The sequence below is a fragment of the Sphaerodactylus townsendi genome, linkage group LG04, assembly GCF_021028975.2.
Source record: "Sphaerodactylus townsendi isolate TG3544 linkage group LG04, MPM_Stown_v2.3, whole genome shotgun sequence".
In the NCBI taxonomy this organism is placed as follows: domain Eukaryota; kingdom Metazoa; phylum Chordata; class Lepidosauria; order Squamata; family Sphaerodactylidae; genus Sphaerodactylus; species Sphaerodactylus townsendi.
The window spans coordinates 154,143,261-154,165,731 of NC_059428.1; the positions used below are offsets into that span (position 1 = coordinate 154,143,261).

Below are 22,471 nucleotides of genomic sequence, written 5' to 3' on the forward strand. Positions count from 1 at the left end.
TTGTGCTGGTCCCAGGGCAAAGAGCTGGGAAAGGCATTGAAGACCTGGCCATTCTGCAGCTGTGCGGGGTTCCAGCAATACTGTTCTCATGTTTGTGAGGACCTGAAACATTTTTTTTAATAGCAAGTGTGCTTTTTAGTAAAACTCATTTCTGTATATCTGAAAAGTATCGGTATGCTACTTCTCCAAATATGTCCAAGATTGTCGAAGGCTTTCACGGCCGGATTCAACTGGTTGAGGTGGGTTTTCCGGGCTGTGTGGCCGTGGTCTGGTGGATCTTGTTCCTAACGTTTCGCCTGCATCTGTGGCTGGCATCTTCAGAGGTGTATCACAGAGGGAAGTCTGATTACATGCTGTGATACACCTCTGAAGATACACCTCTGAAGATGCCAGCCACAGATGCAGGTGAAACGTTAGGAACAAGATCCACCAGATCACGGCCACGCAGCCCGGAAAACCCACCACAACCATATTCCAGATTTTTTCTAGGAAAAATACATACAGTCACAACAAATGAGACAACTATCCTTATAAACCAACTGGCAGTTTAAAACAGCAATCGTTACAAAAAGCAAGCAGTATAATCTGCATAAAGTGCCATCCTAAGCAAGTGGCATTATCTAAAAGTCCATTAAAAATCTCATCGTAAGATGGCAGCATTGAAAAATCAATTCTGTGCTTTCTGTGAATTGCAAGACACCCGTAGCCACTAGGTTCACTATTCTTTCACAGGACCTCCTTGGGATATTCCCTGTGCCGTTCTATCTTGGGAGAGTAATGAAACTGCTTCTATTTCCTCGGTTTGTTTTCTAGCCTCAGCTGGTTTTTCTGACGCTTTCCCTCCCCTCTCCTTCTATCTCTCTGTCTCTCATAGGAGCCGTCCCAATTCCTTGAACATCCCCCTCACAGATGGCATGGTACGTGGGCAGGTGGGGGCCAAGATCGCCCCTGCAATGGACCACTGGCACCTGACTGACCTTGGCCAGCTGCAGTCCCACTCCGGCTACAAGGTTTTACGCACTATCCCGCAAGGAGGGCCGCCCACCTCCGTGTTAATAGCATCTTCATAAGGAGAGCTCTGTGTGTCTGTAACCCTTTGCAGCCTCATATCCGTTTCTGCACGGATGCTTTGCTGAGATAATTCCTGTCTTTGAGGGCTTTCTCTGTTATTTTCTTCTTCTTTTTGTTAAGTCTCTGTGGTCCAGCAGGGACGGAACTTTATTTAGTTTTCTTCCTATTCAGAGTAGAAGAGTGTGATTATACTTTCCTGTCCTGAGTGCCCAAGATTGCCTTGCTCCTGAGAACACTGGGCATTCGTACGTGGCCATGATGTTTGCATAGGGGCATAGAAGTTCATGTTTGCATAGAAGTTCCTAAATGCAGTACACTGAGGCCCAAGCAATGTGATACGTCCCTGGGGCTCCGTCTGGGTTATCTAATTATTTTACAGGACTTATATCCCACCTTCCTGCCTTTATAAGAGCCACCCAGGCAGCTAACAGATTGAAACACAAATAGTGAAATCAGACCTTTAAAACCAATCACAAACAGAACAAAGTAGTAGCCCAGTGGTGCCATAAAGACCAAACAAGGCTGAAAATTAGCCACTTGTGTTTCTGCACAAGTCGCTAACCGCTTGGAAGGAGGAAAGCCTGGAGCAGTGACTCATCCAGAGGTTGAACAGGCAGGCTTCTCTGAGGCTGAGCAGGCATGCTGCCTGTCAGATGCTTAAATGATCCAGTAACACTTGGCAGACGTCCCCAGAAGTGACCTGCAAGGATTGGAAGGGCAAACCTCCGAATCCTACACAGCTGTACTTAGCGGCCTTCTCTGTTGGTGGGCAGCTTAATTATTTAATTAATCTGAAATCTTTATTTAATCAGAATGCTGCTCCTCCCATCCACTGCTCCCAAGCGTCTCTAGAATTAGGTTTCCTAGAGTTGAGAAACAAGTAAGATACCTTAAATTGGCACCTAACATGCCTTGGAGCAGCAGTGGCATAGTGGTTAAGATCAGGTGTATTGTAATCTGGAGGAACCAGGTTTGATTCCCCGCTCTGCCGCTTGAGCTGTGGAGGCTTATCTGGGGAATTCAGATTAGCCTGTACACTCCAACACACGCCAGCTGGGTGACCTTGGGCTAGTCACAGTTCTTCTGAGCTCTCTCAGCCCCACCTACCTCACAGGGTGTTTGTTGTGAGAGGGGAAGGGAAAGGAGTTTGTAAGCCCCTTTGAGTCTCCTACAGGAGAGAAAGGGGGGATATAAATCCAACTCTTCTTTTTCCTCCAGACGGTAGGATGCAAAAAAAGTTCTGTCCTTCTCGGTGGTATGCAAACAAAGCTCTGTGCCATTGAACAGTACACCAGCTATCAGTGTAAGTGCAAAATTGGATCAAAGAATCTAATTTTGAGAAAGGGCCCCTGTAAAAGAAATTACTGTGTCATTGCTTGGTCAGAGGATCCCTGTGTGTTCACTGGACCAGATTAACATCCATGATTCCAAATCTAGTTCTTCATTCAAGCAGGGCATCCTTTGCCTTTCAGAAAGGTTGGGTTGCAAAGGGTTAAGCAGCCATCTTCTCATCGTCTTCGTTCGTCATTCTGCTATGCTTCTTTTGAGAGCTGTCAAATCATCATCAAGATGGTACAGTAACAGGCGCCTAGACCAGTTGTTATAATGGCCAGCGTTATAACAGCAGCTATTCCTTAAACTTCCTGAAGTTGACAGAAGATTCTCCCAATTTTCTGTGTGCGCAGCGCCTGGTTCAGATCGCAGGGGCCACAGTTTCCGAAGCTCCCTTGAAAAACAGCGAAACCCTTTTCCCCAAAGATTGTCCCCATATTTGAAGCGGGAAGGCTGGCCCTGGTCCAGCTGTTGTTCCAGATGACCATGTTGAGAAACTGAGCAGGTTGCTGGGATGGACTGGGAAGCAGACTGGCTTTTATGGCCACTTTCTTCGAGGGCTAATAACCTGCTGAGAAGGATAGCAGCTGGCTGAGCCCCATGCATTGTGGGAAGGCATGGCTTAGCCTGGCCAAGGCCCATGCCACCGGCCAGGTGGCTCCCTCCCTTTTTCTGAGGGGTGTGTGTGCTTTTTCAAGCCCATTCTTTCTTCCCTGCCTGCACCAGTAAATGGAACTAGTGATAGGGACCTCTATCACCAATACAGAATGAAAGGTAGGAGGCTGCGTTGGCTTTCTACGCTTGGAATCCTGCTGCCTTTGGGTTACTTGCCTGCCGCACTCCAGAGGCATTTGGTTTGCAGATCTTTCCAGCTTCGAAATCCTGTTCCCCTGTTTACTGGTAGGGGATGCCATATTAAGAAAGGCATCACTGGGAATGGGTATGACAGAACTTGAGAGCTTGCTGTGTGCAAATGCATGCCTCTGTTTTAAATGTGCCACTGTTTGGCTTTTGTGTGTCAAAATCGGAAGTCGTTGCTGGATCTTTGACTGAGTCCCTGTGGCTCCTTCATTCCTGCGATTCCCTCATGCACAGCCATTCCAGTGTTTACTCATAGATAAAGTATAAACCCTTTGGGGCTACAGAGCCAACTTGGTCCTGTATGGATAGAGTCGCTCTGTCCTTTCTGGCTTGATGGTTATTTTTATGTATATAGCAAGAAGATTCTTTGAGGTCTGCATGAATTCTCCAGTGTGGCACCCCCTACATATGATCTTTTTCCAGGAACCTCTCTACTTGTGTGGGCAAATGTTTCTTAGCCTACCTTTCTCCCAGGTAACTGAGACCCAATTTAACTTACCAGGAAAGTTCTGGCCAGGCTGGCGGCTGAGATGGAGCTGGGCAGCGTGGTAGGAGACAGTGGGTAAACCCATGCCCATCGTGATCACTGGCCTAGGTTTGGCTGCGTGGCTTGTCCCCAACCTGCTTCAGTGGTTTGGCCCATCCCATCTCTTCTTCTTTCAAAGGAGGCAGAACTTGAAGGAACGTGACATCTGATAGGTCAGAAGCAGTGTGTTTTTATACATTGCGCGTTTTATGCACGTGAGAACTGCCCACGTGTGTGCCTCAGTGTATGAGAATCTTTTAGAATTATGTGGGGTAGTTTATCCTTTATTTACAGCAACCCTGGGGTAGTTTATCCTTTATTTACAGAAACCCTGGGGGGTTAGGTTAGGTCAGGGGTCTGCAACCTGCGGCTCTCCAGATGTTCATGGACTACAAATCCCATCAGCCCCTGCCAGCATGGCCAATTGGCCATGCTGGGAGGAACTGATAATTAAATGAACATCCTGAAGAAACCGCAGGATACCGGACCGTTAGGTTAATGGATTAATAGGGCACTCAGCTTGCTTTGTGGGTTTTGAGCCTGGCTCTTCAAAGTTCGAGTGAACATCCTAAGCATCGCATTGCAGCTGGCCTGCGGATGTTCATTGGTTGTTGCTACAATGGGCTTTTTAGTGCGTAGCTCTTGCATCCCATAATGCTTCAAGGCAGCTACCAGCAGAGACACCAAATAACACATATTGCTTCCTTTTCTTTCCCCTATTCTCCAAACCATGCTGGGTGGCAGTGCCCGACTGAGCAGATGTCTGAATCCGGACAGTCCTCTGCTGCTGCGACACCGAGCACCACCGGGACAAAATCCAACACGCCCACCTCGTCGGTGCCCTCTGCTGCTGTCACTCCCTTGAACGAGAGCCTTCAGCCCGTGAACGATTATGGCATCACACCCAAGAACAACAAGCGGTCTCGAGAGAAGCGGAACAGCCGAAACATGGAAGTCCAGGTCACCCAGGAGATGAGGAATGTGTGCATAGGTGTGTCTGACTGTAGGTGTTGGGTTAGAGTTCCTGTCTTACCATTGGGTGTGTCCGACTGTAGGGGTTGGGTTAGGGTTCCTGTCTTATCCTGTTTCCTGGCTTGCAACGGTCATTAGACTTCAAAAGAGTTCTCCTACCTATTAGCTAAAGTTCTTCTGACTATTTTGTGGTTCTGGCTGAGCACGTTGGCGTTAGTGTCACGTGCAGAATTTTGAAAAGTGGTTTCCCTTTTTAAAAATGTATTTTGATATAGGAGCAGCAGTGGCTTTGTGGTTAAGAGCAGGTGTATTCTAATCTGGAGGAACCGGGTTTGATTCCCTGCTCTGCCACCTGAGCTGTGGAGGCTTATCTGGGGAATTCAGATTAGCCTGTGCACTCCCACACATGCCAGCTGGGTGACCTTGGGCTAGTTGCAGCTTTTCGGAGCTCTCTCAGCCCTGCCTACCTCAGGGTGTTTGTTGTGAGGGAGGAAGGGAAAGGAGTTTGTAAGCCCCTTTGAGTCTGCTATAGGAGACTCTTCTGAATCCAACTCTTCTTCTTCTTCTTCTTCTTCTTCTTCTTCTTCTTCTTCTTCTTCTTCTTCTTCTTCTTCTTCTTCTTCTTCTTCTTCTTCTTCTCCTCCTTCTCCTTCTCCTCCTCCTCCTCCTCCTCCTCCTCCTCCTCCTCCTCCTGCTCCTCTTCTTCTTCTTCTTCTTGTTTCTTAAAATTGTTTATATCCTGCTCTTCCATCTGTAAAATGAGCCCTCTCGGCAGACTACAATAAAAGATTACAATAAAAACTTAGGTACAACAGAGCATCACACAAGTGTTCACAGCTTCCTTTGGGCCAGATCCAGGAATAGTCTTATCGTCTGTGGACAACCAGTATGAGCCAAGGACCATCTTGGGAGGGGCTCAGGGAACAATTTGCAATACCAGACTTCCCCCGGAGCCCTTGGATCCAAATGACTTAGTTCAGGAGTACCCAAAGTGGTCAGTAGCAATCCCTGGGGGTCAATGGGACCATCCAACAGGGTCAATAAATGCCATGGGGTCAAAAGGGGATCAATAAACACTAAGGTCGCTTACAAACTTTTGGGGTTAAAAGCTGACTTTTGTAGAAGAAATCTGCCCCCCTATCTTAATAATATCACAAATGCAAATCTAAGAAAGGCTTTTACCAGCCTTAGATTCCAATCCTTTCCCTCTAACTATTTAAATACAAGATATGCAAATAAGCCAATTGACCAATGTATTTGTGTTTGTGGTTCTGGCCAGATAGAGGATGCTCTACTCATTATCTTGCCCTCTATGCTTCCATGTATCAGAAATAAATACGTACAAACATATTAGAGAAATTGAAAGATAGTGAGGAAAATAAATTGTGTCTTCTTATGGCCCATGTTTTTACAGAAATGGCTCAGGAAGTGGCCTATTTTATGTTCTTATTAAGTTTAGAAGGGAGGAGAGCAATTGTGTTAATGCATAGACAAAATCAGAAGATGCTGTTCAAATGTTGTTATGATTTTAATTTTGTCTTATTCTATATAACTGCTAGTTGTAATCTTCTGTGTAATTCATATGTGTAATGTCTGATGCTGTTTGTATGGCCTGCACTGCCAGGGGCTGATGGGAATCGTAGTCCATGAACATCTGGAGGGCCAGGAGTGGGCACCCCTAGTCTAAAAAGTTGGGGGGAAGCTGACTTATTCTAAGGACGTACCCCTACATTCTAGTTCCAAATAGTCCTGCAAATGTGCCAGACTCTGGAATAGCAGCTGCCCACCTCATCGGGCCAGATCCAGTACCTCCCAGTCCTGCTCCCAGGTGTCTACCCACCTGCTGAGAGAGGCAGAGACCGCGCAGGCCCTAGGGATGGAGTTTCAAAGTGATGCTTTTTAGGTCCCAAAGCCTCATCGGCCTTCTTGAGCTCTGCTTTTTTCTCCCATCTTTTCATCTGGTAGGAATGGGAAGTAGTGATGAGGGGTCAGAGTTTCAAGACTCAACACCTGAGTTGGACATGTGTCAAGATCCAAGGTTGGAGCGCACTGGAAACAGGTACATTCTTTGTTGTAAGTTGTTGCATGCATTGTGTCTTACTAGGCCAGGGGTGGCCAACCTATGGCACTCCAGATGTTCATGGACTACAAATCCCATCAGCCCCTGCCAGCATGGCCAATTGGCCATGCTGGCAGGGGCTGATGGGAATTGCAGTCCATGAATATCTGGAGTGCCATAGGTTGGCCATCCCTGTACTAGGTGGTCTTTTGGGAGACAAACTGGCCTGACAGTGAATAAGACACTACAGATTTAATTATGCACAGCATGCAAATACACATAACAGACCTGAACGGGTGCTGCTTCTCCACTGGGGTGGGAACAGTTAGCTATTCACTGCTTGATGTTTCTCTGCTCTATGTTTTCCTCTCTCATCTGCCAATTTCTAAGTTAAGTGTTGATAGGTATGAAGGTACGTTATACCAAGTCATGTCATTGGTCCATGTAGCCCAGTATTGTCTGTGCTAATTGGATGCAGCTTTCCCAAGTCTTGTGCCGAAGGCGGGGGTGTACCGCCCAGGGGGACATATGGGGTCAAATGTCCCTGGGCTGTGGCCATTTAGTCACATGAGGGGAGGGCAGAAAATCCCCCCCACACCCCTCCTCCTTTTCCCCAGGTTCATAAGACTTCAAGACCTGGTGCAAAAAAAGGGTTGGGAGGAAATGATAAGCGCCCCTACAGAGTGGTCTTGAGAAATCTCAGATTTTGCACCTGGCTACATTTTCCCTAGATATGCCTCTGGCCAAAGGTGGTCTTCTGCCTCCTGGGTTCTTCTGTTTGCCCAGCACATGTTCTGCCTTGGACTCCAGACCCTCCCCAAATCACTGCATCTTCCATGAATAGCATGCAATAATGATGAAGAGAGAAGACAGGAAGTGTAGCCAGTCACACCATTTTGTTGTTATTGTTTTCTCTCTTTGCTTAACAGCCCAACGCAAGGTATTGTCAACAAAGCCTTTGGCATCAACACGGACTCACTGTACACTGAGCTGACCGAGGTGGGCTCCGAAGCCATTGGAGATGTGGATGAAGGAGCAGATCTGTTAGGTAACTTGCTGAGTGCTGCTTTTGAAACTCCTCTTTTGTTTGTCTCACTGCTGATCCTTCAAGGTAGGCTAAACTGAGAGATCAGGCTCCGAGTGAAGATATGAAGGAGGCTCGCCTAGATCATTTTACTCTTTGATGTTCCACAGCGGTGAACAGCTTTGTATTGATGAACTGAACATTTTGAAGTCCTCCACAATATGGGAGGACTCTTTTAGTGCAATCCTGTGTGACAAGTAACGGGCCTTGGACTGACCTGTCATTTAGTCATCCAGGGCTGTGCACTCTCTACAGAATTTGCACCACGAATACCAGAATCCTGTATCCGGTCCAAATTAAGCAAATTCGGCATTTTCTGATTTTTTTTTTATTTTGCAGTTTTAACTAATTTACGTGACTTACTCTGCTAACCTAGAGAAGGCCAAGAAACTTGAATTGAACACACTGTCTTCTGCCTAGTGTGCTACATTTCTTTGGGCGGAAAGTTTCCCCACAATTTAAAGTGTCATAATTCAGGAAGGACTGTCCCTTGCGGGTGGTTCAGACTGCTGATTGCTGAAAATCTTTCCTATTCCTGCTCTTTTCTTTCTTTCTTTTTTGAGATTTTACCAGGCATTGTCCATATTACTTTCAAACACGTTGCAATCATGACTACAAACTTCTTTCTTAAAAAAAACCTACTAATTATAAGGTACATGCTGTGGCCAGCAGTGGTTTTTCCCCACCCTATACACAGCTTTATATAATAAAAGTCCTGACATTTATTTTTACTAAGTTAACAAATCAGCATTCCTGGAGTTCCCCTAAGTGATTTGTGAAAGGAAGTGAACAAGGAAAAAGCAGTTCAGATAATGACTTATTTAATAACTAAATAACCACAGCCCTGAATCTCTCAAAACCGCTTGTTTGTTTGTTTTATTTGTTTTGTAGCTTCTGCTTCAGAACTTTTGATTTCCTTGCCCTCTTCTTGCTTTCGTATTGCACTCTTTCCCGTGCCCAAACTCGTACTCAAATCTGGCCGGCTTGCCCCCCCTCCTCCCAGCATTCTCCCCCAATAATCCCTCTTGTTTATTTTGTTTAATTTACTGAACGCGTTGCCCGCTTTTCCATTTGCTGTGCTGCAGGTGATGTAAAGTGACTGCACAAAATCAGCCAAACAAAAAGGTTATAATGTATTGTCGAAGGCTTTCCGGCGGAAGTCGAATCACTTGGAAAGCAGTCAGTTATGGCCGTGTTCTAGCAGCATTCTCTCCTACCTGGCCTGCGTCTGTGGCTGGCATCTTCAGAGGAAGATGCCAGCCACAAACGACTTAAACGTCAAAAATGTTGTGAACACGCCACAGCCCGGAAACCACACAGCACCCCAAAAAAAAAAGGTTATAATGTAGCCAATGGCTGCTCTCCTGAGGTTTCTCCACCTCCCATACCCCAACACAGGAAGATTTCGGCTTCCCACCAGACCCACAAACTCTCGTGGAGTCAGTTGCCAATTTATGGTAGATATTTGCACGCCCATCTGGACTCAGGAACCTGGGCTGGAGTCCGTTCCCCATTGCTGGAAAAATCAATACAGAATTGTTAACTGCTTAATTGAATTCCTCTTCCTGTCCCCCCTGTCCACGGATCCATGTTTCCATCTTCTCCTCCTTCATTGCAAGTCAGGATGTGTGTGTGTGTGTGTGTGTGTGTGTGTGTGTGTGTGTGTGTGTGTGTGTGTAGACAAATGTATTCTTGCATTGTCTGACCCAGAGTCTGGAAGGGAGGGGCAGCCAGCTGTTGATCTGTAGCTGTGGCTGCTGGGGTAGAGGGCGGATGGGAGCAACTTCGTTTTCTCCTAGGTGGCTTGAGTGTTTTGGAGCGTAATGCTTTTGTTCCCTCGACTAAGAGGGAATGTCTGACGAAGAGAGGAGCTCACAGAACACAGAAGCGGTAAGTGATGCTATGTCTTAAAGTCCAGGAGCACAGATGCAAAGTCCGGGTCTTAAATTTTTAGCCTTGAACACTGGCCCTTGAGCTCCACATGGCAGCCCACCAGAACCTCTGAGGCGTCGCGTACGCGTGGAAGATTGAGGTCTCAGGCTGCTAAAGTGGTAAAACGATTGCAGCTCTGTGGACTGCAGGGAGGATTACATTTTGGCATTTTTCCTCTGGTCAAATCTGTCTGCAGCTGGAAGATCAGGGGTCAAGGCAAAGAGAAGGGGGAACAGCTTCCCCTACCCCAGCCCCAGTCTGTTTTTCTGTTTGGAAGTTGTTCATAAAGAAGCAGCAGCCAATGTATAAAGGGCACTGTCAATTCTGCCACCTCGAGCTTCTGCCTCCTCGTTTTGTTGCTTAACTAGATGGGGCCCCAGCTCATTTGGCAAGCTGCAAGTCCTGCTGCTTTGGACATAGCAGCTGAGGCTGGCTAGCTTTAGCAAAGCTTTTATCAGTGCCTTGGAAAGATCATGGGTGTTCTCATGCAAGTTATTGGCCCCCCAAAAAAGGCTGCGGGATTTTTTAACATCCTCTGTTAAGGTTGGGAGGAGATCCGAGCCAAGTGGTTGAAATGTCAAGCCTTGTAGAAAACATTTGCAAGAAAGTGAGGTTTTATCCAGAACTGTAAAATCTGTGTAGACCCCTGACCCCTGGTTCCACTGTGGGGGGAAAAAACCAACCTCACCCCCACTCCTCCAAATGTCCCTTATGTAGTTTCATACCATTTGCAGTCACGGAAGATCTTGTCTCTGACTATTTCATGCCTTTTGACATTGAAATGGCAAAATCATTGTTAATTTACTTTATCCAGACTTTTTTTATTTTGTTGGTTTTGGTCACTGATTGACTCTTTTTTCCCCCCCACTTCCTTTCCTCCCCTCTTGTCTTCCTGTGCTTCGCTGGACATGACCCATAGGGGAGTTTTCAGGTGTGTATCTCTCCTTTGTTCAGATTCCTTGTTTGTCCCCTCCTTGCCTTGGTTCCTTTCCTTTCCTGCCCTTTCCCTCTTTCAAGTTTTTAAATTGAATGACGTAGGTATACACATGTGATACTCCCCTGCTGTCGTCCAATCACGGTTGGCTTTGCAGCCTTTGTCCTGCCCCCCCTTGCCCCATTGGTCCAAACCCCTGTTAGAACATCACTGCTTTTAGCTCACTGGCCCACTACATCTTGGTAAGCTTTTCTTTTGTGGGGTGGGGGGTGGCTTTCTGCAACCTTGCTCCACTGATTTGACCCCTCCCTCTTTGGGACCTGGGTGGTAGGAAGACCTTACTGTTAATGAACATCTGCTATGGAGTTGTTTGTTTTCTAGGGTTAGGACCGTACCCATCCAGTTTCTCATTTTGAGTTAATTCATTTCATAGCTGTCATGGCTTAGTTTGATGGGTAGGAGCTCAGGACTTGCAGGATTGGAGCCGAGGCCCTTGGCTCACAGCTGACAAGCTTGCAGAGGGGTGGAGTCAACGGTTGGAGCTGGAGCCTCACCAAGGGCATCTTTCCTAGATGAGTATTCAGTGTGTTTCCTTTGGGAGGCTGTTAAATAGGACTGAATGTGGGCCTGGTTTCCTCAGAAGGATATCATAGAGTGGGCAAAGAGGAAGGAATCAGGTGGCTAAGGGTATGAGGCACCTTCTTTCAGAGGTAAAGAATCTTGGGGGGGGCATAGATTAGAGAAAATGTCTAAATGGAAGATATACCTGTGACAAATGTTTGTCAGGTCATGAATGGTGTGGAGGACACAGAGAAGATTTTTTTTCCCCTCTGACTGATCCTGCTAGAATTTGGAGGCTGGTCGACGCGATTGGTCTAGACTCTAGAGTCAGCGGCGGACAGTTGAAGGAAAGTCCTTCTTTCAGAATCATCCCAGGAGTTTGCTTTTTCCAGCACAGATGCTTTTGCAAAGAGTTAGACAAATTCAGGGAGGGAAGGCCTCACAGTGGCTGTGGGCCTTGAAGAACCAATTTAGCAGCTGTGTTTAGGGGCAGTATATCTCTGAATGCCAGGCGCTTCCTTGCTTTTATGCTCTACTTAAGGTCATCTGGTTGGCCGCAGTTGGGAAATGGGTGCTTGTCGTTCTGATCCGGGCCGGCTTTTTTTCTGTGTTATATTTCCCCACTCATCCGCCAAGGAGGAGAACGGGTCTAGCCTTCCTGCTGGAGTGTATATGAAGTTTTCAAACGGCAGTGAGAAATGACAGTGAGAAACCATCGCTCACAATACAGGCCAGACTATTTTCTTTGTTCCACAGTTTGAATGGAGGAAGGAGCATGTGAGCCCAACTAGTCATTCAGATAACAGACCGATTGATTCACACACACCCACACCCCATTTATATCCTGCATTTGTTCCATTAAGGAATTCAAGGCGCGTTGTATAGGTTTCGTTAAGGGTCTAACCCTTAGCAGGGTTGTCCTGTCAGCCTTGGGACTTCCGCAGCTTGCAGACACTTATAACATTCAGAGCAGTGTCTCTAGTGTTTATTTTCTTGATTGCAACTTATGAAATGACACCGTACTAATGCTTGGGAGGACTTTTCATTTTGGAACCAATGCCTTCCCACAACTATTTAGCTCCCCCCGCCCCCCCGTGCAACTGTTTGGCTGTTCCCCCACCTCACCCATTGGACCTCATCCATGCTGTCTTTTTGGTTGCTTGCGCCGAGAAGGGCAGTATGTCAAAACCACCATCGTTTCTCCAGGGTAGGAAACGTTGGCAGAACCAGAACGTGCTAGCCGGTCAGTTTATTTCCAGACCTCCCTGCTCAGCCAGGTCAAAAAGTGGACCAAAGAACAGTTCTGACTGCAACGTTAGCTGATGTCCACGCTCATAACATGCTCAAAAAGTGCATCGCCATTTTTTGCCGTTTACAGATTGAAATTTAATGGCTGCTTTTCTCTCTCTTTCTCTCTTCCTTTCTTCCCTCTTTTTCTCGTCTTTGCCCCTCTCTCTTTGTGAACCCCCTTTCTGCTTTTTCTCATATGGAATGACTTACGTAGTACGGGATGATTTCTTTGGTAAGGCAAAGGCGGTTTTTTTAAACCTATGGGTGTTTTCTGTTCCTCTTTTTCTGTTCACTCGACATCTCTTCATGCTTTCCCCAGATTTCCTGGGCCTGTTTTTCATTTGTTTCATTTCTCATTTCTGTGATGTTGCTTTCTTGAGAAGCAGCCGATGGTTCTTCCATCCATTTGGGAGATATTCTCTTCTGTTTGGGGGTGTTGTTATGAACCATTCGGATGCTTCAAACAGCTCAGAGGGGCACGGCCTGGAAGCGTGTCCATTTCTTCTGGGAAGCCTAGTCAATATAAAACATTTTGCTCAATTAGAAGAGGAAGAGTTTGGATTTGTACCCTGTTTTTCTCAACCACAAGGAGTCTCAAAGAGGCTTCCCTTCCTCTCCCCACAACAGACACCTTGTGAGGTAGGTGGGGCTGAGAGTGTTCAGAGAGAGCTGTGACTAGCCCAAGGTCTCCCAGCAGGCTTCACGTGGAAGAGTGGGGAAACAAACCTAGTTCACCAGATTAGAGTCCACCACTCACATGGAGGACTAAGGAATCAAACCTGGTTCTCCGGATTAGAGTCTACTGGCTCTCTGAAAAAATCTCCCTGATTACTCAACACAGGAGCGTTTTTTGGGGGGCGGGGTAGAGCATCTTCAGTGCAAGTATAAAAAGTACATGTAACAAGTTCAGTCTTGGAAGTTTCTTCCAATTTCAGAGAATGCCTCTGTTACAACTATGCCTGGTACAGTGCACTTACATCATCTAAAGAATAGGTGTCAAACTCATGGCCCTCCAGATGTTATGGACTACAGTTGATGATGGGAACTGTAGTCCATAACATCTGGAGGGCCGCGAGTTTGACACCTGTGATCTAAAGAGAATATGCTTCCACTTCTTAGAATTCTCACGCAGATTAATGCAGATTCGGCGGACACTCATATGATGAATCAACTAAGGTTTTGTCAGTTGGGTGTCAGCTTGATATATTTGGGAAGCTGTTTTATATTCAGTCTTGCGTCTCAGGGGAGAAAGCTAGGCTGGGATTTTGTCTTGAACGTGCCAACTTTTATTGGGCAGCGAGGCCCGCATGGTGCCTTTTGCCCCTTGCGTTCTGAGGACAGAACCAGAATTCCTGTACTCCTGATGCTCCTTCTGAAAGTTGAGATCTGCCCTGGCCATTTTTGTACTGCAGAGTATCATCGTGTTTAACTGATACGTTAAAAGCAAGCTGAATAGAAAGGAGCCTGACGTATTTTAAGTTCGCAATCTCTGTAAATAATTCAGATTTCCTTACACATGTTTATTTGGGATCATTTAGGCCACAAATATCAGTAAGATCTCCAGTCCTTTTCTAAAATCTTAAAGGAGCCGGGTGAAACTCCTACAGCACTAGAGGAGGGCATGTTTTAATTCTTTTTATAATGTACTATAGTCCTTCTGTTAGCCTTGCAGAAACCATTAAAAAAGCAAGCACAATATGTTTTTCTGTACTCTTTTGCCTGTGTGTAACAGGGGTAGGAATTTGGATTAGGAAAACAGTGAAGGGGAGGCATTCCTTCCAGAGCTGGATTAAGACAGGCTCTAAGTTCTGCCAAAGTTAAGAAGCCCCCTTCCATAGTTCTATTTAAAAAGCATAGGATTCTTGCATTTGCTACTTTAAAAAAAAATAGAGGCCCCGTAGGAATCTGAGGCCTTAATCTGTCATTTGCTTAAATTTATGCAGAAAGACAGTGAATCTTCCGTCACCAGATTTAGGATTACTGTCCAATTTGAAGACTCCTCCAGTGGGAGATCTGATCACGTCAGTTCCTTCAGACTTGCTTCTGATATCCATGAGGAGGAGCAGAGAACTTCTTTGAGGGGGCTGCGTGCTTGCAGGCCTGTCAAAACACGGAGGTTTCACAAGTGGTTGAATTCCGTGCCCCTGATAGAATTCCATCCATGCTCTGCGTCATTCCGGGGTAATAAACTGCAACACATGTAGACTTCAAATGTCATTATTTTTAAAATGGCAGTATTCAGCTTAGGCCGCGATTCAGTTTTTGAGCCCAAGGTCTAGCGTCCAGGACCGTAAAATTCGCCGGCGCTTGGTTGCCCTGGCACCCAAAATTTGTATGCTGACACTTAGCACTGCGATGAGTCAAACAAGTCTTGACTTATTTGCAAACCCAGGCTTGCCTCCCTACAAGGAGCGAAGGCGCCACTAATTTTCTGTTCCAACTGGAGTGTTCCTCTCCTCCACAGAATGAACCTGATTGATTTATAATATGGCATACAGCTCATATGCTGCCTGAAACATCCGAAGGGGTTCATCTATTTTTATCTTCACTGGTTGTTGTAGTATCTTTTCTTCCTCCCTTTTTTAAAAAATGCAACTGCTGCTTCTTTTCCATTCCTGTTGGGACCTTGTCTCTGCGACATAAATCCACCCCTCATCTCATTGTGGGAAGAAGGTGTGCTTACAGCCTGGGGGTTTGTTGTGACGTGTCTTCTTCTGTGCCTTTCATGACCTTTTCATTTGTCTTGATTGTGTGTTTGGTGTTTTACTGTGCAAATAAGTGAAATTAACAACAACAAAAAGTTTTTCTCTCCCCTTGTGTAATGGGGAGAAGAGAGTTTTGAATCTAGAAGAAGTAGTAGCCTTAATTGTTTTGCCTTTGATTTGGGCCATGAGTTTCTCTTCGCTGCAGTGAGAGAAAGGAACCCAAGCAGAAGAGAGGAGGGAATTTATTGTCGAAGGCTTTCACGGCCGGAATCACTGGGGTGCTGTGTGGTTTCCGGGCTGTATGGCCGTGTTCTAGCAGCATTCTCTTCTGATGTTTTGCCTGCATCTGTGGCTGGCATCTTCAGAGGATCTGATAGTTGGAAAGGAAAGCAAGTGGAGTATATATGCCTGTGAGTGAAGGTCAATAGGTGAGGGCATTTGAATAGGAGTGGCCTGGCAACTGAGTAACATACTCACATGCTACACTTCATTGTTACTCACTTCATTGTTACTCAGCCACAGATGCAGGCGAAATGTCAGGAGAAAATGCTACTGGAACACGGCCGTACAACCCGGAAAACCCACAACAGACTAATTTCAGTAGAGACTGCAGCTCAGTGACAGACTCCCTGTTTTATACACAGAAGGTGTCAAGTCCCATTCCTGGCACCTCAGGTAGCCAGGGTTTTAAATGATCCTTCTTTGCCTGAGAATCATGGCCGGTCAGTAAACAATGCTGAGCTTGATGGCCCATTCATTGTTCATGGATTTGGAGAAACGTTCTCCCCTAAGTTTGCAAAAATTGGAAATGTTTAGCTCTCATGATTCTTTTCAGCCTGGAATTCAGTTTAAATTTAATTCAGATATCCAACCTCCAATAGCAAGTCGAGGCGTTTTGTCTACTCTTTAAGGGCATCTGCACAGGTGAGGCTGAGCTCCGCATTGTATCCAGCGCAGGGATACCACTGAAAATGGCATCCCCGCTTAAAATTCACACCACATTTCTTGAAGTCATCGTATTGTGTGTCTCCCGGCCTTGGCCAGAACTAGCCGTTGATGATTAAACTGAGTCGCGGCAACATAGATGCTTTGGTAAGGTGGGATATGTGGGGCTATGAGGTGATGTGAGAGAATGTGAGTCAGGGATGCGGTTGTTGTGCAGTAGCCCTGTGTTGGATTCCGTCCTCTGTGTGCCTTTTTATATTGCTGCATTTGCAACGTTTGGAGACGGTTCCTGGGCATGTGCAAGGCTGTGCTCGGAACCCTGTAAAATGTAGCTCCACTAGTTCTGTTGATTCCTTCTTTGACCTTTGCTCTTAGAGGCACAGTCTGGCCTGTTAAGGATCCAGCAGGCAGCGGTCGCGGTAGTGTCAGTAACGGCATTCAGGACAGCGGAGACACAGGAATATAAGCTTGTTCACTTCACAGAAGGGCTTTATTCCTCTTGCTTACAAATCACAGAACCGTCCGACAGTGCAGTGCAGCCACGGGTGAACCGAAGTGCACATAACTGCTTGCACTTTGCCCACTTACATGCATACATGCAGCCAATCACGAGGGTCACATCTTATTTCTACAGATGTGCCCCACGAGCCACGCCTAAACCTGCTGACTTCCTCAAGAAGGAGATTGTATCATCCCTTCTAGCTGTCAGCTAGATTTTGCTGATCTGGTGGGCAGATCCAGACATGGCCCTGTGAGAGGGGCTTGCTGCAAGACTTATGGGGAGCAAGGTGTATAATGTAACATAGCAAATTAGGAACTGGTTTCGGGGAGGGAGGTGGGGCTAGTTCCTAGCATTCACTGCTACCTACCCGTTTTCAGTGTTCTTCAGCACGAGCACCGTGAGCAGTGCAGATGTGTTCGTGAATGGCAGGGAGACATAATGGGGGTTAGGTATAGCCGTATTTCACAGTCACTTTTACTGGCCAGCTTCTCCACTCCTCCTGTCGCCCTTCCCCAGTTTCACCTGGGCTGTTGTCTACAGTCGGATGCTTCCCTGTGAACATGATGGGGGGAACTGGGGATGATACAGACGTCCAGGGGAAAGACCCACTGGCCAGTCTAGGCATGGGACTGCTTCAGGGTTGGAGGCTTCTGATTAAATGGGCACCAGCACAACAAGTTGGCATCAGCGGCGTTTATTCCATCGTTGACCAGAACGTGATGGCCCCCAGTTAGATGGTAAAATGCTCATTCAGTATCCTAGTTTTATACATTCACAGCATGTAGGAAGGAGGTCCATCGGTGATCATGAGGCATCATGTCGAGGGGCAGAATGGCTAGGCAGTAAGGGATAGGCGGGGATTTGCATTAGCTGCAACAGCATAATCATTTGCATGTTAAGAAGGCGTAGAATGGTGATGGGGCTGTTTTTGTGGCTTGCATCGTGAGCCTGGGTGGGAGACAAGCAGCCACAATGTAAAGAGCCACGTTGAGATGGTTTATTTGGGCAGAAATGAATGTTGTGGAGGGGACTGAATGGAATTGCGTTTGCTCAACCCCCAACCCAGCTTGAAATTTGCCTGGAACCTGGCTTGGTGCACTCGAGTGCATCCAGGCCTCAGGAAAATGGACAGCATGCTTGAATGTGGCATCGAGGCCAGCGAGTGTAACCTCAGGCCGTCTCCTTTGCACATTCGTGTGTGCCTGGAATAAACGTCAGAGCAGTTTCCTGAGCCATCTCTCAGTGACAGTTGCTGTAAAAGTGACTGTGCAAAAGAGAATCCAAGCTGTGCTTGGCAGATCTGAGAGTTGTCTTTAGTGTGGTCGTGTACTCTGCCCGTCCCGTGAAGGACAGTTTTTGAATTTGGGTGAATGGGTCACTCTTTAGCACGGTGATAGCGAACCTTTTTGAGACAGAGTGTCCAAACTGCAACCCAAAACCCTCTTATTTATCTCAAAGTGCCAACACGGCAATTCAGCCTGAATACTAAAGTTTTAGTTTAGAAAAAACGGTTGGCTCCGAGGCGTGCGTTAGTCGGGAGTAAGCTTGGTGGTAGTCGGTGGTTTTGCTTTGAAGCAACCGTCCAACTCTTCCAATGGGTGAATCACGACCCTAGGAGTGTTTACTCAGAAGCAAGCCCCATTACCAACAAACCGAGCTTACTCCCAGGTAAAGGATCGTGCTTTAGTTCTTTGCATGAAAATCAGTGGGGTTTAACAGCGTTGAACAGGGTTATCTACACAGCTTCCCCAAAAACTTAGGCTTAATGCTAATAATCAAGACCAGTGGCCCAGGCCATCTAGATGTCTGTGTGGGGGGACTGTTTGCGCGTGCCCACAGAGAGGACTCTGAGTGCCACCTCTGGCACCCGTGCCACAGGTTCGCCACCACTGCTATAGTCTCAGTTTGGGTGTAGCAGCGAAATGTTCCACCAGTTCAGAAGGTTAACTGCCCCTTCAGCAAACTCATGCGGTTCTGCCTTTCCAAAGGAGACAGATCAAATCTATGTGGCCGCTTTTATTATTTGTCTGTTTCCTTCCCAGGAATGGGCAAGGAAGTGGGGAATCTCTTGCTGGAGAATACGCAGCTCCTGGAAACCAAGTAAGAAATGAGGAATATTTGTTGGCTTGCTTGAGGTGTGTGTAGTGTCTCCAGCTCCGCCCTGGGGAATCAAACACAAAAAAAGCAGGGATGGGGGAGAAAAACTGAACCAAACAATACAGGGAACCACAACGGTTGAGCTGGAAACCATATATATATATATATTACAAAATGAATCTAGTATACACAAAAATATTAGCTAAAAACTCGAGGCCTGAAAACCAGCTACACCTTAAATGTAAGCAGAGACTGACACAATTCCAAACACTATCGGTTACACACATCAGTGACCAGTAAAGGACCAGATACATTTGGGCTGATGTAGCCTACCACAGTGGTCATACAAGCATTATCATAAGAGCAACACATCCGGAAGTAAACACAGTGGATATAATTATCTGAAATTGCAAAACCTTCTCTGTGTGACCTGGTGTTGTCTTGTAGAAAAAATCATGGATTTTTTCACCATTATCAATGGCTCACACATAATCCGATGTATATTTAATTGCCGATATGGATTTAATTGCTGGACGTGTTTAACTTCACAAGTGTTAAATCTTAATGACCAAGCCCCTGGAGAGTCTAGAATCTAACTTCAGGTCGGGGGGATTCTTCCAGGAAAGGAAAGTCATCGTGAATCCCATGTGTCCCAAAATCACATAAAGTAATGTTCAAATGGATATACAATTTTTTTCATTTCTTTTTTTAGGAGAATATTTAACATAACCATTCCACTTTAGCCACTTAGAATGCAAGTGGTAGGGCTGTCAGAATGGTGTCAGAGAAGCATTGTGTGGCTTGCTTGCAAATCTCTTGTTGCAACGTTGCCCCTGGCTAAATAGGTGTTGCAGGTTGTTGAAACCACACAAAAACCTGCAAAGCTTGTTTTGCGGGGATGAAAATGGGATGGGTGCTCACACGCCATGGACGTCTATCCTTCTGTCAAACCACTTTTGACTCAGGAAAACCACCAACTATCTATACTGTATATTCTAGTCCAGTGGTGGCAAACCTTTGGCACTCCAGATGTTATGGACTACAATTCCCATCAGCCCCTACAATTGGCCATGCTGGCAGGGGCTGATGGGAATTGTAGTCCATAACATCTGGAGTGCCAAAGGTTCGCCACCACGGTTCTAGTCAATGACTTGCAGCAACACCAGGTCTTCACACACACAAAGCCTTTATTGGCATCATACAGTAAAACAATTTGTAACCAGAAACGTTTTACAACCAGAATAACATAGTTACAACTCAAATAACCATCATTTAATATAAAAATCTCCCTTAGCAGATGTGCCAATTATATCCAACAGAAACTTGGCAACTAATTCAGAAAAATCCTGATTTGATCCATCCAGGAAATACTTTATCCTTTGATCATCTGTCATATCTACATTAAAAGATGTAAACAATGGTCGATACTTATACCTTAAGCATTCCCTATTTGGACAGTGAAACATAATATGCTCTAGTGTTTCTACTTGTATGCTGTTGCAAGGGCATAATCTTTCGGTCTTTGGTATTTTTTGGAATCGACCCTCGAGTAGAGCAGATGGCAAAATATTGAATCTTGCTAAAGAGAATGCACGTCTCAATCTAAAATTAATCATATAAAGTAAATAATGAGACATACAACCCTTTGCTTCAACTAGTGATTGATTTAGAGGTGAGCAAGTCAGCAACACCAGGTATAAGAAGAGGCTGCCAAAATTTAATGTAAGGGGTTGCTTTATTTGAATCTTTGAAACTCCCCATCCACATCCAAACTGTTCCTGATTTCACTGCTGCTGAGTACTTGATTCGTCATGATGCCATCTGTCTTCTGTTCTCTTTGCTTTCAAGAAATGCGTTGAATATAGTGAAGAATGACTTAATTGCAAAAGTCGATCAGCTCACGGGGGAGCAGGAGGTGTTGAAAGGAGAGCTGGAAGCAGCGAAGCAGGCAAAAGCCAAAATGGAAGCGAGGATCAAGGAACTTGAGGAGGAGCTGAAAAGGTGAGTGACCTGTCCACACCCACACATACATACACGCACTTCAGCATCAGTGATCTTTTAGTGGGGAATTAGTGAATAGAGGTTCACTGGCCTACACAGAATCGTGGTGAGCGTCCGTCCTTTCTTCCTGAAGCTTCCAGATTACATCTGAGGAAACTTCACTGTGGTTTCGTGTGATGTCTAAATTGAGCTACCATTGACAGACAAGAATCAAAAGTGTCCCGGCCACACACACACCCTCTCAAACTTAAGTATCACTGTCTGAAGGCCTGTGTGCCAAATCCTTGTGGCCAGCAGAGCCTCAAATTTCATTGATTTGTGTATTTATATCCTGTGTTTCTTCCATCATGGAGCTTAGGGGGTTATGCAGGGTTCATGGGAGCTCTCCCATACAGGCACCAACCAGACCGGGACCTCTTTAGCCCCATCAGAGTCGCGGTACAATGCTGATGCACCATCCAACCATACCCTTGGCATGATGTGGGAAGCGTTTGTGGCCACAGCACTTGTGGTGGTCTGCTTTTGGGGATGATTGTTGAGGGGTTCAGGAAAAGTCTTCCAGACATCAAAGGATGCTCTGTTATGATAATGGACCTTCACTTCACTTTCATTTTCCCAGCTTCCCTTGATCTGCAACTGAGGGTGCCCAAGTGCTGGCCTCCTGACTTTATCTTTCGCACCGGCCTTGAGAAAGCAACGGCTATAGTAGTCCAGCCCTGTTTCACTGTGCCTTTGGTATGGGGTGAGAAAGAGGGAGGGGGGAGAACTCGGGGGACGAAAGGTGGCACCCGAAAACAGTTCATTAGAACTGGCTTCTTACATCTTTGCCATCTGATGTCTGCCAATAAAAGCTTCTGATTCAAAAATCCAGAGTCTCGTATTTGTCTACAGATCCAGGGCTCACTCTAGTCTTAGAACGGCTGCACTGGTAAAGGAGCTATCACCTCTCATCACCTCTTTCTCCCTCTTTTCTAGAGTGAGATCGGAAGCGATAGTTGCCCGACGAGAGCCCAAAGAAGAGGTGGAGGATGTAAGCAGCTATCTCTGTACAGAATTGGTATATGACATTACTAAAATGCTGGGGACAGGAGGGCGGGGCTGGGGCTGGGGTGTGTCTTCCTAATAATGCCAAAAATGATACTTCTGCTATCCTTCTGGGTGCGTGGTAGCCAGTGGCAGGTGGTTCTGTTGGGCTGTCACCAGATTCAGGTCCACAGCCGCCCACTTTTGATCACATCAAAATGGAAACTGCCCAAGAGAAGCCATTGCTCCTTTACAGTGAAGAGCTTCCTGGCTTGCAAGTCTGTTAATCTTTAGTGGTAGCTGTTTGGAAGGGAGGGGAAAGGCTACATTTCGAATCTGTCCTTTCTCTCCATTACCACCCAGTGGTCAGCGGGATCTCCCCCTGAGCATTATTCAGATGATGAGAATGAACAGGTGAGCTTGACCAAGCTACCAAAGAGGGGCCCAGGGCCTTTCTTTAGTGCTGAGTGCCAGTTATTCCCACTCATCCTCCAGTAGTATTTGGAAGCTTTTTTTTTGTATGGAAAAAGCAAGCTGATTTGAATCCCTGTGAGCTAGTGATACGTCTCTCAGTAC

At 46.2% G+C, this 22,471-nt stretch overlaps 1 protein-coding gene across 20 annotated transcripts in view; it reads left to right on the top strand.

Moving 5' to 3' along the window:
- The window catches only part of MAPK8IP3 (mitogen-activated protein kinase 8 interacting protein 3), a 70,530-nt gene that overhangs the window by 15,496 nt on the left and 32,563 nt on the right, over nucleotides 1-22,471 (top strand). For 6 of the 20 annotated variants that reach the window (XM_048495117.1, XM_048495126.1, XM_048495118.1 and 3 more), the window contains 9 exons: nucleotides 875-1,010; nucleotides 4,535-4,781; nucleotides 6,728-6,821; nucleotides 7,751-7,869; nucleotides 10,757-10,768; nucleotides 12,837-12,854; nucleotides 18,817-18,874; nucleotides 20,720-20,872; nucleotides 21,848-21,929. In XM_048495117.1, coding sequence (XP_048351074.1) covers nucleotides 875-1,010; nucleotides 4,535-4,781; nucleotides 6,728-6,821; nucleotides 7,751-7,869; nucleotides 10,757-10,768; nucleotides 12,837-12,854; nucleotides 18,817-18,874; nucleotides 20,720-20,872; nucleotides 21,848-21,929 — 919 coding nt within the window. The remainder of the gene's footprint in view (nucleotides 1-874; nucleotides 1,011-4,534; nucleotides 4,782-6,727; nucleotides 6,822-7,750; nucleotides 7,870-10,756; nucleotides 10,769-12,836; nucleotides 12,855-18,816; nucleotides 18,875-20,719; nucleotides 20,873-21,847; nucleotides 21,930-22,471) is intronic. The other 14 variants (XM_048495124.1, XM_048495125.1, XM_048495127.1 and 11 more) reach the window with 8 other exon arrangements.